Source organism: Palaemon carinicauda, chromosome 15 (assembly GCF_036898095.1).
Source record: "Palaemon carinicauda isolate YSFRI2023 chromosome 15, ASM3689809v2, whole genome shotgun sequence".
Lineage (NCBI taxonomy): Eukaryota > Metazoa > Arthropoda > Malacostraca > Decapoda > Palaemonidae > Palaemon > Palaemon carinicauda.
This window is the reverse complement of record NC_090739.1, coordinates 45,783,273-45,800,772: the sequence shown is the minus strand read 5'-3', so window position 1 is coordinate 45,800,772 and position 17,500 is coordinate 45,783,273. Positions and strand designations below refer to the sequence as shown.

General features: G+C 33.7%; 1 protein-coding gene across 2 annotated transcripts in view; it reads left to right on the top strand.

Moving 5' to 3' along the window:
- Dip-C (dipeptidase C) overlaps positions 1 to 17,500 on the top strand; it is a 935,347-nt gene that overhangs the window by 79,341 nt on the left and 838,506 nt on the right. For both annotated transcript variants that reach the window (XM_068388375.1, XM_068388374.1), the window contains exon 3: positions 11,755 to 11,946. In XM_068388375.1, coding sequence (XP_068244476.1) covers positions 11,755 to 11,946 — 192 coding nt within the window. The remainder of the gene's footprint in view (positions 1 to 11,754; positions 11,947 to 17,500) is intronic.

Sequence of the window (17,500 nt, the reverse complement as noted above, 5' to 3'; positions counted from 1 at the left end):
GTGTACCCTCAAGCAAGAGAACTCTAACCCAAGACAGTGAAAGGCCATGGTACAGAGGCTATGGCACTACCCAAGACTAGAGAACAGTGGTTTGATTTTGGAGTGTCCTTCTCCTAGAAGAGCTGCTTACCATAGCTAAAGAGTCTCTTCTACCCTTACCAAGAGGAAAGTGGCACTGAACAATTACAGTGCAGTAACCCCTTGGGTGATGAAGAATTGTTTGGTAATCTGTGTTGTCAGGTGTATGAGGATAGAGGAGAATATGTAAAGAATATGCCAGACTATTCAGTGTGTATGTAGGCAAAGGGAAAATGAACCGTAACCAGAGAGGAGGATCCAATGTAGTACTGTCTGGCCAGTCAAAAGACCCCATAACTCTCTAGCGGTAGTATCTCAACGGGTGGCTGGTGCCCTGGCCAACCTACTACCTAATCGTGTTGGCGATGAGTCTGCCATCTAGTAGACGAAGTTTTTTTTTTTTTAATCAATTTGTGGATCGTATTTAGACCATTTTACGATTGATAACTTTTTTTTCTTTTTTTCTTTATAACGGAATTTTGGATTTCATACTGGTTTTATTTGCAGCAATTTAGAATCTCTGATGCTTAGTTCAGTCTCCCAATAGTGAATGATGAAGTCTTGAAGCGAGCAATGACACACTATCAAAGAAATCTTAGTTACACATGGGCGCTGAATGACCAAGGTCCCAGCGTCGTGCTATATTGCGTTAATTCAATCCAATCCAGTTCTACCTGATAAAGAGAAGAAACGTGATTTTCAGAACATTTATGAAAGATTTGTAACATTATTTTATTGCTAAAAAGAAATCTGCGATTATGGAAGCGAGTCGAGTAATAATAATCTTCAATTGTAACACACATTATTATTATTATTATTATTATTATTATTATTATTATTTCTTATTACTTGCTAAGCTACAACCCTAGTTGGAAAAGCATGATGCTTTATTTATAGCCTAAGGGCTCCAGCTGAGAAAGTAGCCCAGTGAGGAAAGGAAAGAAGGAAGAACAACAGGAGAAGCTTAAGAACAATAACATTGAAGTAAATCTCTCATATATAAACTACACAATCTTGAAAATAACATGAAGATAAAAACTTCAAAATAACAAGAGGAATAGAAACAAGATAGAATAGTGTGCCCGAGTAGTACCCTCAAGCAAGAGATCTCTAACCCAAGGCAGTGGAAGACCATGGTACAGAGGCTATGGCACTACCCAAGACAAGAGAACAATGGTTTGATTTTTGAATGTCCTAGAAGAGCTGCTTACCATAGCTAAAGAATCTCTTCTACCCTTACGAAGAAGAAATTAGCCACTGAATAATTACAGTGCCGTAGTTAACTCCTTGGGTGAAGAAGAATTATTTGGTAATCTCAGTGTTGTCAGGTGTATGAGGACAGAGGAGAATCTGTAAAGAATAGGCAAGACTATTCGGTGTAAGTTTAGTCAAAGTGAAGGTGAACCGTAACCAGAGAGAAGGATCCAATATAGTACTGTCTGGCCAGTCAAAGGACCCCTATCAAAGGGTGGCCGTTACCTACTACCTAATAAAGAATTAATAAATAAAGAAATAAGGATGATGGAAATTATTATATGACTTGAATAATTAGGTTGATAGTCTTTCCAATGGACATCTATTAATACAGCAATGATGTTAAATATTACTGATTATTATAAGTAAAGAAAAATGTTGAATGGGATATCTGGGCATTTTTAGAATGAATGGCGATCCGTGTCGTTTGTGACATCTGAAGACATTAAAAAATATTATTGGTAAATGTAAATCTAAAGTACAAATTGTATTAGAACACGTAATTGGTCGAGAAGTTCAGATAGCCTCTTGTATTTTCCCAGCTGTGTGAACATTAGTCAATAACCACTATCTTAAGCATTAGAGAGCTGCTATTATTTCCTAGTCTGAGAATAGGAATGGACAGGATATCAGCTAATTTGTTATGTAAAATTTAGAATTAGTGAAATATTTGGGAGTAAAGTGAAAAGAAATAATAGAAAACTTTCATCAAATTTTAAAAGTTAATATCTTTAGCTTTTTAAATTTTCTTTAACATGATGTAAAGATTTGGGCTATTCATTATCACCATTGTCAGCTGTTGCAATTCCACTGCAGAACAAATGCCTCAGACATGTCCTTCTATTTATGGTCTTTCTATGCCTGTCTATACCCGCAAATTTTCTTACATCGTCAATCCATCGTCTACTCCTCTTTCCCTTACTTCATTTGTAGTCTTTAGAAATCCCTTCTGTTATTCATATTGTCAATTTCTAATCTTTCATTCTCATTCTTTGTCCTGCCCATATACAGTATACTCGTAGTTTAGTTTCTATAAGTTCTTCGTTGTCTAAGTGTATTTTTATATAACAAAATTAGCATATATAAAAATTGCAACATACAGTATACCCTTGTAGCTTTTTAAACCAAGATTGAAGTAGGCTCCATGATTTGCGCATTAAATGACACTTCATGTCGAGACGTCATGGCAGCTAATGGTTTGGTGCAATATGTGAACAAAAAGAAAAGAATCTGGGTAATACGAGATGTGCACGTGCGTCTGTTTTGACAGCAATCCTCACATCTCTACTCAATGTTTTTTTTTTTCTCTCTCTCTCTCTTCGGTCATGAGGTGACCTGTTCCGTTAGGATCCACGAACGGTGGATAAGAAATGAAGTCTTCCTACTTATTGTAGGTTTGTTTTAATACGTCATATGTACACATTTTCGTTGCAAATACGGAGTAGTGTATATATATATATATATATATATATATATGTATGTATATATATATATATATTATATATATATATATAATTAGACAATTGTTTTTATATATTCATATATTACAGTATTTAGTCTTATCTACTGTATATTGCAAACCTTAATTGTCTGGTTTACCATGTTTCACCCGTTATTTTTATTTCTTTATTTTATCTATTTTATACTGTATATATATATATATATATATACATACATATACATATATATATGTATATATATACATATACATATATATATATATATATATATATTATTTTTGATTTTTGCAAATGACTAGCCTTCTAGTCGTCCTTCATAGCACAATCATTCGTTAATGTTATTGATGATGATCACGCTCAGTCTGAGTGTCAAAAGCCACAACAAAAATCATATGGTAGTGAACATCTTTTGAGCATTTGGTGATTCATGTGAGTCAGCTTTGTGTGTGTGTGTGTGTGTGTGTGTGTAAGAGAAACGTAAGTTCGTAATAGTATGTCGTAGTTTTCTGAATGTTTTCCGACAGATAAGTTGTGCACCGGATGTATGAGATACATAGCCATTGTTGTAACGTATTAAATAATTCCAACTGCCCTCCCCCAAAGTAACTAAATCTAAAGTTATGATAAAAGGGCTTCCTTCCGTTATATAACTAGAACTTACGGAGAAATCGATTTAGGCGTTTGAGAGATTGAGTAATGGTTGAGCTACCAATTACAATTTAGCAATTTTCTTATTGTATTAATATCCAATTTAATTAATAACAGACTCTGAAAAATATGAAAACATTCGTTTGTTACTTTTTATAGTGTTGCATGATAAACAGTAATGACTATCTCGATGGTACTGCGTTGTCGTAAATTGGGTATCTTGCTATTCAGAATTAGTTGTGTAAGCCTGTTTATAGTTTATAGTCGATTTTTGAAAGATCTATTTTAATGTTATTACTGTTCTTAAAATGTGTTATTTTGGTTGTTAATTTCTTCTCTTGTAATTTGTTTATTTTCTTATTTCCTTTCCTCACTGGGCTATTTTTCCTTGTGGCCTTATAGCATCCTGCTTTTCTAACTAGGGTTGTAACTTAACTAGAAATAATGACAATATTATTCCTCTAATTATTTGTTATTTTATGAAAAGGCATATTTATGGAGGACATGTAAGACTTACCAATTTTTCATTACAAACATGATTATTATAAGTAAATTGCAGTTAGTTTATTTGCATTAGGGACAAGGTTGAATTTTGCTACATCTCCGTGAAATAAACTCTCATGAGGAGTGCGGAGAGCATACCCAAACCATCTCCATCTACCCCTCATCATGATCTCATCCACATATTGCTGTCGAGTAACCTCTCTCTTAGTTTCGTTTCAAATCCTGTCCTGCCACATAACTCCCAATATTCTTCTGAGGATTTTTTCTCAAATATACAAAATCTGTTAGCAATTGTTTCATTGTCATATCACGACATATGTCCATAGAGTAACACCGATCTAATAAACTGATATATAGCCTGATTTTTATATGTAATATCTGACGATTTTATTTTTAAATTTTACTTAACCCAGCCATTGTCTGATTTGCTTTTCTCAATCTTTCACTAAACTCAAGTTCTAAAGATCCTGTATTAGAGATCATAGTTCCTAAATATTTAGATGATTCTACCTCATTAATCCTTTCTCCATCCAATGATATTTCATCTTCCATTGCATAATCTGTTCTCGTATATACAATGTATATATATATATATATATATATATATATATATATATATATATATATATATATGTGTGTGTGTGTGTGTGTGTGTGTGTGTGTGTATGTGTGTGTGTGTATAAATATTGCCTGTAATTGTTCGACACTAAGCAATTTCATCGAACAGTTGTAATATATATACATACTCAAACATACACACACACGCATATATATATATATATATATTATATATATACAGTATATATATATATATATATATACAGAGAGAGAGAGAGAGAGAGAGAGAGAGAGAGAGAGAGAGAGACACTTAGCTTGTGGATACTCTTGTGAGTGTGTTTGTCGTAGTCGTCTATTTAAATCAAATGCCTCATACATTATTAAAGGCAGCCTAGTCAGCTGGCCATTCCGTTAAGAACGCTTAACGGATAATGTTGGTCAATTGAAGTTTTACCAAACTGACAAATAAGTTTTTTTTAATATTTATTGAATTCATAAATGCATTTTATATCTAAGCATTGCGTGTTGATTCGCACTGTACATGGCGAAAATGGAACAATTATTAAGAAAAAATCACTCATGTTAATTATAGAATCGATAATGTATTGTTTCATAGTATTGTCATTTTCGTCGATTTCGAGGAAGTTTGCTTGTTTTACTGTTTGTTTGATAGTTTCTTTTGCTAAGTACGAACACACGCACTCACACATTTGTTTCACTAGAGAGAACGGTACGAACTTAATATTTATTAATGTCAATCCTCAGAATTGAAAAAGCTTCAAGGAAGCAGGAAATAATGATTTCATCTCTGTAATTTTCTGTTAATTTGTTTAAATTGACTTTAGTGGTCTTGTAAGATTTTCGAAAGTGAGTCTAGGCATTTCCATCTCAAGATTAATTCACCTTTTTAAAGTAATTGCACTTCAGTTTTCTGGTTTGATATATATATATATATATATATATGTGTGTGTGTGTGTATGTATATATATGTATATATATGTGTATATATATATATATATATATATATATATATATCATACAAACACACACACATATATATATATATATATATATATATATATGTTCTTTGTATAGTAATATATTCATTTGTACACCAGTTCTATCTGGTTTTTGCGATAATCTAGATTTGAGCATATGGATAAATCAACAGAAGGTGAATTAGTGTAATTAATAAGATGAATCGAGTCTAACATGACGTGGCTGTGCGTACGTTTATACAGGCAAAGATTGTACTTGAACTCTCTCCTACTAAACATTGTAATTTTTAAGTAGAAGACTTTTTGCTCACGTTAATTTGAAACCTAAAGTAAACTACGCTATATGGTTTTATAAATAGTTAAAGGATGCTTAAGACAATTAAATCTACTGGGAAAACTACCTTCAAAGTAAAGAAAGCGAGCTCTGCCATCCAAAATACCGTTCCTACCAATATCCCGTACAAAAACATAAAAGAATCTGGTATTCTGGTCTCCGTACTAGCTCTGGCCCGGACTACTGGGCCATCCCATTTGTTTACTTCTTAACGTTTTTGCTTTTGTTTTTGTCGAAAAGGAATATAAGTATTTTCTTCTACGATTTAGCATTTCGTAATATTGTTATAGTCAGTACTTTAGACATATACATTTTATTCATTCCCCTCTTATTTTGATGCTATAAATCTCCATTTTGGGGCGGTTATGTAACGGTCAGCCATTGGAGAAGTGGTACACATGCGGGAAGGTTGTCAGAGTTTAGCCTGAGAGTCCTGACTTGTGGGATTTTCTTTGGTGGGGGGAGGGGGGGGGGTGGTTGAGGGAGAGACTGCCGATATAACCTAAGGGGATGTTTTTGTTGTCAAAGCATTGTCGTCTTATAAGGACTGGTTTGCGTAGCTCTATTTTTAGCTTTAACAGAGTTCTGGCTCTCGCATGTTTATGGTTTTTAGAGCATTAGGAACTTACAGAGTTGTTAAATTTTTGGGGGAATTATACTAAGTTGTTGTGAAATGCCTTTTAAGTACATATAAGTTTTTGTACATATAAATAGTTATAATTATGCTCATCCATAGATTTAATTTCTCAAGATTATATATATATATATATATATATATATACGTAACTCGGTTGTTTGTTGATGGTTATTTACTTTTCAGTGTCTATTCATCAGAATAGGTACTGGAATGTTCTGATAATGTAATAGCATGTTTTCATATGGTAAGAAAACTGTTACTAGAAATGCCTCGGGAAGTCGATGCGGGTAAACAAAATGTCAGCTATAAAGGCAGCTGAACATGTGGTAACTCCGTTAGGCATGTTGCCATATATTATATTGTGTGTATATATATATATATATATATATATATATATATATATATATATATATATATATATATATATATATATATATATATATATATATATATATTATATATATATATATGTGTGTGTGTGTTTTATATCTGGGTTTTATTTAGGCTGATGATGAATATATATATATATATATATATATATATATATATAGTGACTTTTTAGGCTGATGATGAATATGGACTATATACATATAATACATATTGACACTTTCCTGTCTTTTACTTATCTATAGTCTAGTCAATGCCACTATGGCTCGTTCTCCAAGAATAGGGCAATTCCTGTGTTTATAATCATTGTTAGAGAAATACATTAATTAAGGTTGTTTTTTCCATAACACAAACTTATTATTATTATTATTATTATTATTATTATTATTATTATTATTATTATTAGCTAAGCTACAACCCTAGTTCGAAAAGCAGGATGTTAGAAGCCCAAAGTCTCCAACAAGGAAAATAGCCCAGTGGGAAAGGAAATAAAGATACAGATAGAATATTTTGCGTGAATGTGACCTCAAGCCTGTTTTTTTTTTATACAGTCTCCAAAATATTTAGTAGATTTGAGAACAACGCCCTTAAAAGAGTATTTGGAGTTAAATGGCAGGACAGGATTAGAAATGAAACTAAGAGATTACCCGAGTGCCATATGTGGATGAGGTTATGGTGAGTGAGTAGATGGAGATGGTTTGGGCATGCTCGTCTCACTCCCCAAGAGAGAGATTCATCATCATCTCTTACGCATATTGACGCAAGTAGCCTCGGTTAGATTTCGCCAGTCGTCTGTATCTTGAGCTTTTAATTCTATACTTCTCCATTGATCATCTCCTACTGGGCGCTTCATAGTCCTCAGCCACGTAGGCCTGGGCCTTCCAACTTTTCTCGTGCCTTGTGGAGCCCAGCTGAACGTTTGGTGAAATAATCTCTCTCCATCTCCATCTACCCCTCATCATGATCTCATCCACATATGGCACTCGAGTAATCTCTGTTAAAGTTTTATTTATAATCCTGGCCTGCCATTCAACTCCCAATATCCTTCTGAGTGCTTTGTTCTCAAATGTACTAATTCTATTGGAGATTGTTTCATTGTCATACCATGAATCATGTCCATACAATAACACCGATCTGACTAAACTGACATATAGTATGATTTTTATATGTAATTTCATGTGATTTGATTTCCAAATTTTACTTAACATAGCCATTGTCTTTTTTTTCAATCTTTCACTAAACTCTAATTCTAAAGACCCTCTATTGGAGATCATAGTTCCTGATTACTTAAATGATTCTATCTCAGCAATCCTTAATCCTTCCAATGATATTACATCTTCCATTGCATACTCTGTTCTCATCGTCTCTGTCTTCTGTTTATCTTCCGCCCCACCTCGTGTGATATTTCATGCATTCTGGTAAGCAAGCATTTCAAATCGTGTGGTGTTCTGCTAACGAGAACAGCATCATCAGCATACTCTAGGTCGGCTAAATTCCTATCACCAATCCGAGGACTGCTCCCTTAGATTTGGGTATTATGTGGAAACACTCACAAACCAAAACATAAAATTTTTAAAGGGAAATGATCATTTTTTTTTTTTATAATTTACTTTGTACTTGAATATAGTGTATATTTTAATGAAATTCACGAAAGCGATACATTGCTCTAACTTTTTAGTACTGGGACTCGCTTGAGTATCATGTGAGTACCTCTATAACCGTCTACCTGAGAATGAGTGTGGAATTATGGGAAATGGAAAATGGTGAGTTTAAAAGAACGGCTAACGGTATGGACTTACAGTATATGGTGGGCCTTGGTGGCACCGTGGCGCTTGGGTGTAGTCTACAAACATGAAGCCACTGTATACAATAGTACCAGTGTCTGAAATTTTAGTAAAATACTTTGGATAGATTATGCTTAGTTTAGTATAATTTGTTTTTTGCTTAATTCAGCTATCAAAATTGTTATTTTCTTCGTACATTTGTATATAATTATTCATGGTTATAATGATGTAAACCCCAGGGTATTTATAGATTTAGTATCACAAAGGCATATTTTTTTTTTTACTTTCGTATATTAGGTTGGTCTTATGCAAGGGAATGGATTCCCTTATATGATCACTCTAATAAACTACGGAATGTACGAGAATTTCATGAAAAATGTATGAATCGTATGAACGGTATGATTTCAAACTGGCAGAGTAGAGCAACCGTTAAAAGCGCTTGAGTATTTGAAGTGAGAAGTGGGGAAGCTTGGGTAGTTTGGACAGATGAACTTCCTCTGTTTATACAAACCCTTTTTGAATCGTATGTTGACTTTTTTAGAGGGAATATATATCATCATCATCTGGAATAAAATTATCACACAACCTATTTAAAAAGATTCGGCTTAGTTTTTTGGTTGTCTTTATTGTATTTCTAACATAGGCCTGATTAAGCTGGTGGTTTTTTTTTTTTGTTTATAAGAAGTTCTATTGGCCGTACGGTTTCTTTAGTTTTGATTATTATTATTATTATTATTATTATTATTATTATTATTATTATTTGCTAAGACATTGTAGAGCAAAAAATTATATCTAAACGTTGTAACTTTGAAGTCTTCCTATAGATTAAAAGCATATTATAACTCTCTCTCTCTCTCTCTCTCTCTCTCTCTCTCTCTCTCTCTCTCTCTCTCTCTCTCTCTCTCTCGAGGACTACTCCATTAGCTTTGTATATTTAAGGAGAAATGCTCACAAACTAAAGCGTAAAATTTATCAATCTTCAGCAGTTAAAGTGGACAAGATTAAAAGACAAGTGTGTGTACGATGTTTGTGTATTTGTTTTTGAAAGATTGAAAAAAGAATATACAGTTATTCTCCCAGTTTCATGATATCACACAAAATGATTACATGTGAATACATCTATGCGTTGGGAAACCTCTCTCTCTCTCTCTCTCTCTCTCTCTCTCTCTCTCTCTCTCTCTCTCTCTCTCTCTCTCTCTCTCTCTCTCTCTCTCTCTCTCACATATATACTGAAACGCAGTATTTAATCGTTATATAAGACCCTCTTACATCTTTAGGAGAGCGGATAGTTAACAGTTTCATCAAGTTATAAAGATTCTGGTCACGGAAGAGCTTTTTTGGTTTCTTGGCAGAAAAGACAGCCCAGTAATTCAGTTTTTTGGTTATTTATTGAACGGTTAATGTTTTCATACTTATTTAGTTATGTATCCTAATATATATATATATATATATATATATAATATATATATATATATATATATATATATATATATATATATATACAGTATATATATATATATATATATATATATATATATATATATATATATATATATATATATATATATATATATATATTTGCTTACGGGTGGATTATTGTTTTTTTTTTATTTGCACAGGAGCAGAAATACTGTATTTGTGGATCAGTTCAATTCCAGTTGTATATTGTTCACGAGAGTTCAGTACTTTATACAAGAGGTGTGTAGATGTCATAGTGTTTTGGTGTTATGTCCAGGAACGTATGTAATTTTGCATGAAGCCGTATGACCTAACAGCTGTGCAACAATAATTGCCACATTCATCTATTTCTTGCTGAATCGTTTATGAACACAGTTTGAAATAAATTTCCTTGACGTAAGTCTCTTCGTACACCCAAAACAAAAGACTTATCAGCAGAGTGTTGAACCCACCTAGACACTGCACCATTACCCTGTTATTTAGCTCTTACTTTAACGCAATTCCGGGATGTTTTTGCCCTTCCTTTCCAATGCGTCTTTTATCCAACTCGTTCGTAGCGTTCACTTCCTCATACTCCTTAGCACTTCTTAACGATGTCCTTTTCACCGTCAGATTGTTCTTCGTTCTTTCCACAGCACCGTACCCCTTTTAATCCATCCTTTCACTTCCGCTAATCGTTCTGTCACTTTTCTACTTAACTCCACATTCTCACCAAACAGCTTCTCACTTCACACACAAAATTTGAGTTGCTCGTGTGTACACAAATGCATATATGAATATATATAATTAACACTTGTGATTTTAATCAATGTAAATATCAACCACAAGTCTAATAAGTTTCCAGAATGCGACGGGAATATGTACGGAAGACTATTATATCTCTCTTGATATATTGAAATGTACTCCCTGCTGGGTTGGTTTCGGCTAAGAGGCATAGGTGTGAATTTTTGCACTGCCAGAAGAATTAATATGTATGAATTGACAGTGTATATACAATCCCAAAGGTAAAATTTAATATTAAATGCCATTGTGGTTAATATTCACACACATACACACACACAAATATATATATATACATATTTATATATATATATATATATATATATATATATATATATATATATATATATATATATATATATATATATATATATACACATATATATACACATACATACATACATATATGTATATTCAAATAATAGGCCACAAATTTAATGCATCATCGTTGAAATAATTTCTATCTGGCTATTTATCGCGGAGGCTGTGTGAATTCAATATTAAATACCATATTCGACTTAATATTCTGATGGATGAAAATCACACATGTTAGTGACATCTATGAATACTGTTTTATATATATATGCAGAAGAAGCACAGGGTAAATGAAAATACGAAATATACGATTAAGTCCTGACTAGTTTCGTGATACTTCTTCAGAGTCCATCTGAGCATCACGTTTTCCTGTGGTTTTTACGCGCATATATATATATATATATATATATATATATATATATATATATATATATATATATATATATATATATATATATATATATATGTGTGTGTGTGTGTGTGTGTGTGTGTGTGTGAACGTGTACGTACCTAGATTTAGTTATTTACTTATATTGATGTTACTTTTTTTTCTTTTCAGGAGTCTTACTTCCACTGGGCCTTTGGTGTCCTCGAACCTGGTTGGTTTGGAGCCATTGAGGTTGACAGCGGCCGCACTGTCCTTTTCTGCCCCCGTCTTCCAGAAGACTATGCTGTTTGGATGGGACACATCACCCGTCCGGAAGAATACCGCCGCCAGTACCAAGTGGATGAAGTCCGCTACGTCGATGAGGTAAGTCCTTGGAGATCATGACTTACCCGAGTTGCTGTTTTAAAGGAAAAAATAAAGAATTAGCTTATACGTTTGATACCTCAGACTAGCGTCACAGAACTGTGGACAGCCACGTCGGTATCGGTAATGTCGTCGTTAGTGGGGAAGGGTGGAGACAAACTTGATGCTTCGAATGGAGGAATGAGATGGTTTTTTTTTTTCATTGGATATTTCAATAGCTTTATTGCCACTATAATTGAAGCAGATTTATTCACAATTTGCTTGTTATATGAAGCCTTAGGTTTGCAACAATTCACAGGTGGCATTGATGGAAATAAACATATATGAATGCCATTCAACACCCAATAGGGGCTTTTCTTCATTATTATAGTTTCACCCTATTCATTTTATTCTCGTACATTCAGTTATATGTTTTCCTGGTGCAAGCGTTACCTGAATGACGTAGTCTGCTGTTTGATCGCCGATCTGGTTCGCTCTATTTTGTAGGCTTCCATCACTTTTGCTTTGTCCTTGTCGCACATCGATTTCTTTGATCAACTACTAAATTACGTCACGTGTGTGTGACGTCTCATCCTTAGTCTGCAACAAGTGTGATTTGACGTCACCGTTGTATTTAATGAACAAAATTGTCCTTTGGCACTAGAATGACGTAGGTGAATTTTAAAATGTTCTTGTTATCCTTTCATTAGACCTACTGCGTTGGTGTTGCTTACGCAAAAGATGATTAATGAGCGAGGTTGGTAGAAGGGAGAGTTAATTTGCGTAGTGGAAAGGAGAAATGGAGTCAGGCACCGAAAGTATTGCCTTGTGGAGGTTTGCTTGTGTAGTTGCATGAGACTGCGTTTTATAAGAATGCATATTAACAAACTCTTACTTTATCTCTTAGCTCTTAAGAGTAACTTTTAATGAAAGATGTATTTTTGTATACTTATCGTAAATGGAAAGTTACTGGATATGCACATAATCTATTTCTTGCACATTTTTACTAAGTGGACGGACGCTTTAAATGTTAAAATCGCTTTGCAATTGAATGCTTTTTTATTAGAGTAGAAACAACCAGAGGTGAAACTAAATTTTATTTTTTACCGTAGTAAAGAAAAATGAGATATACCAATTTCTTAACACACACCTGACATATCCAAGATACAGCTGTTCATAAAATGGTAAGAGCAAACACTTCATTGGCGTAACTTTCAAGTAAAACTTATTTGGTGATAGAAATAGAAGTAAGAATTTTGTTGGAAAGTAATTGGTTAGGAACACCTGTTAACGAAAGTGACACAGCAAGTTTTCAAAATGTTTTGGACACTGAAAATGACTTAACTACACGTCAGCTTTTCTGTCGGTTATCTTCTAATAAATCTATGTGATCGATTTAAACATAATGTACTGTGTGTGTAGATTTCCTTGCCTTATGCAAGACACGGGATAATGTAATGTACGACTGTGAACCTGAGAGAGAGAGAGAGAGAGAGAGAGAGAGAGAGAGAGAGAGAGAGAGAGAGAGAATGTTGTTATTGGAGGAAAGGAGAGAGGGAGGAAGAACCTCCCAGCAACCTTTTCTGATGAGAAGACAGATTGTCTACCTCCCCTCCTGTTTCTTCTTCTTCTTCTTCTTCTTCTTCTTCTTTTTCTTCTTCTTGTCCTGAGTAAAGGGAGAGTGGAAGGGGGGGGGGGGGGTAGAGGTTGAAGGAATAATATAAGGTATTATTCCTCCAAGGGAGGGAGAGAGGTTGGTACGACTGCCATTGAAACATCCTCTTAATGGTGAAGAATATCGCAGAGAGAGAGAGAGAGAGAGAGAGAGAGAGAGAGAGAGAGAGAGGGGGGGGGGGAACCTCTCATAACTCTCAGAAAACAAGTTGTCCATAAACTGTATTTCTATTAACTGATTTATCTGCTAATTTCAAATGACTGTTGTAATGTTTTTAAATATATAAAAATTTTTTTTATGGATTTGACATATAAGGATATAATTTGCATTGTAGGCCTACATGTACTGTATTATGTTATTATTACTTACTAAGCTGTAGTTGGGAAAGCAGGATGCTATAAGGCCAAGGGCTCTAACAGGGAAAATAGCCCAGTGAGGATAGGAAAAAAGAAAATAAACTGCAAGAAAAGTAATGAAAAATTAAAATAAAACAGTTTAAGAACAGTACCAATGTTAGAATAAATTTTTCATACATAAACTATAGAAAATAAAAAAATAACAACAAGAAGAGAAATAAGGTAGAATAGTGTGCTCGTTCGTACCTACAAGCAAGAGAACTCTTAAAGTAAAACAGTGGAAGACCATGGTACAGGGGTCAATATTGTTGCTGAGCGTGCTTCCAATTACCTGAAATAGAAAGTAATTGAAGTTCCAATCATTATCCCATTAAAGAACTAAATAAATTTGGATTAAATGGCAATAAAAACTTTGGATAATCCAAGAGTTTTGCATCTAGATATTAAACTTTTTCTTGTTGTAAGATTAACTTTATTTTTTAACCATAACTTAATTATTATTATTATTATTATTATTATTATTATTATTATTATTATTATTATTACTTGCTTAGCTACAACCCTAGTTGGAAAAGCAGGATGCTATAAGCCCAGAGTCTGCAACAGGAAAATTAGCTCGGTGAGGAAAGGAAACAAGGAAATAAGAGAAGTAATTAACAATTAAAACATTTTAAGAACAGTACCAACATTAAGATAAATATTTCATATGTAAACTATAAAAACAACAAAGTAATAGTAGAGAAATAAGATAGAATAGTGTGCCCGAGTGTACCCTCAAGCAAGAGAACTCTACCTCAAGGCAGTAGAAGACCATGGTACAAAGGCTATTGCACTACCCAAGACTAGAGAACAATGGTTTGATTTTGGAGTGTCCTCCTAGAGTGAATGTTATGTGTGAATATTATTATTATTATTATTATTATTATTATTATTATTATTATTATTATTATTATTATGGTATAGATTGTAGATCTTTTTTAAAGGCTGTATTGTAAGGAAATGTTGTGATTTTTTCATAAACAGGAGATTGTCGCATACTGTATGTTAATTATTTAACTTTTAATAGATTAATAATGGAAATATGTATCCCCATTTAATCTATTTAAATTTTTTTTACCTTCAGTAAGCTAATATTTTAATCCGAACATTAAATAAAGTAACTAAAAATACTTGGCTATCCTTAGAAATATAAGGACGTTAAATTTTTAAGAGACTTCTGGATATACCTGGCTCGGTTTATTAAATCACCCAAATTGCCATAAGGAAACGAAGGATAAAAGGATTTTGAGACTTGCAAACAGGATGCAAGACCCCTGAATATCCAAAAAATGGGTAAAACACCCTTAATGAAACTCCAAAAATGGCATCATACTTTCTTACAATCCAATAAAACACTTCGAGAAAATTATTGTTACAGAAAGATCATTGCGCAGAATGCATCTATAACTTATAAAATGCTTTCAACCATCTCTAACGTTTCAAACGCTTCCAGAAGACTAAAATTACAGAAAGATCATAGTTCAGAATACATCTATAAGGTTTAAAACGCTTCCAGAAGACTCAAATTACAGAAAGATCATAGTTCAGAATACATCTATAAGGTTTAAAACGCTTCCAGAAGACTAAAATTACAGAAAGATCATAGTTCAGAATACATCTATAAGGTTTAAAACGCTTCCAGAAGACTCAAATTACATAAATGATTATTACTCAAAATACATCCATACAGTTTAAAACGTTTTCAGAAAACTAAAATTACAGAAAAACCATTGCTCAGAATGAATCTTTAACGTTCAAAACACTTCTTTAAGACTAAAAGTACAGGAAGATCATTGCTCAGAATGCAACTTTAAAAGACCGAAAACAATAAAAAAGGGGGTTTGAGACCCCCCGAAGACCGTAGAATCATCATCATTACTGAGTGGGAGTTCTTGAAGTCAATCCTGGGAACTAATCAAAGTGCGGCTTATTTACCTTTCTTGGGTAAATACAAGTGAGGACTTCATTTAAGGAAGTTTCTACGACGCCCAATGGAAATGCGAGAGCCGGGAGGAGTCGTCTCCAGAGTTAATTTACTCTACTTTTCAGTGAACTTTCTCACTTATTGCTATTGCTTTTCTACTTCATTGATTGCAGAAGTCTGCTTATATTTGCATCCCCAATATTGATGAAAAGTAGTCTCGGGGGGTTCCCTTTGAAAGTTGAAATGTTTTCTTGAAATAGTTAGGTTTCTTTTTAGCGTAATACTATATAATATATTATCAACTTTAAATTAGATTATTTTTATATACCAAAATGGAAATTATGGTCTTGATTTTTCTATTTCAGCTTTTACCCAAGTCACCTCAATAAACTGCTGAAAATAACCTGGTACTGATCTTAGATAACATTTTTTTTTTTTCAAAAGCTCGCTTTAATCCCTATTCAAAGAATATATTTTTGGATATTGGAAATTACGTGAAATATATTCATAAGTTTAGATGGATAAATGGTCTCCTCTATGAGTTGCCTTTACCAGAAATGGGCCTCTTTTCTTTGCATCTCCTCAGAAATTCCTGGTCTTTTCTTGGTGGCAGGGACTCGGACGTGGCCGGAAGATTGGATTTACTTTCCCCTTTCAGATCTGGGATGCCATCGATCAGGGGATCTTTTATAGCGCCTTTTATAGTATCGTAGGAAGTCATTTGTTGGATTATAGCCGAGGAGAGGGAGAGAGACAGGGAAGGGCCAGGGAGGGGGGTTGTTGGACGTTTCAATGGGGTTAGAAAGGGACGAGGAGAGAGAGAGAGAGAGAGAGAGAGAGAGAGAGAGAGAGAGAGAGAGAGAGAGAGAGAGAGAGAGAGAGAGAGAGAGAGAGAGAGAGAGAATTTTTTTTTGATGTATTTCTGTCCTTTTCAAGAAGACGAAAATGAATAAGATCATTGTGCTTTCCGAACAAATTTGAAAGACTTTGATATGTTAATCAGTATCTCCAAAGACTTTTCTCTCATAAGAGAGAGAGAGAGAGAGAGAGAGAGAGAGAGAGAGAGAGAGAGAGAGAGAGAGAGAGAGAGAGAGAGAGAGAGAGATTGATTGACTGATTGATTTGAAAAAAAGTTTATAATTTTTTTGGTCAGGGGAAAAAGAAATCGTCTTAAGTCATTTGAATACTGCGCGAAGGCACATTTATTCAAATTTATTGAGTTTTTATACCGATAATTTAAATGTATCTCATAAATGGCAGAGGCAAGGGACTGAACATGGTCTTGTCTTAGAGACTGACCATTTATACATATGATCAGCCCCCTTAAATACAACTTGAAACTATCGAGCTTGAGGGGGATCTTGAACTCCTGACCAACAGATTGACAGGCAGGCAACATGTTCGTAAAAGATAGCGATAAAAATGGCTGTAATCATGACGATAGAATAAACTTATGATATGAATTATAATATTCCAGAGAGTGAAAATCTGATTTCCAGTTTGTTATGCTTATGTTTACGATTTTCAGTGTGTGTGTGTGTGTGTGTGTGTGTGTGTGTGTGTGTGTGTGTGTGATGGCAT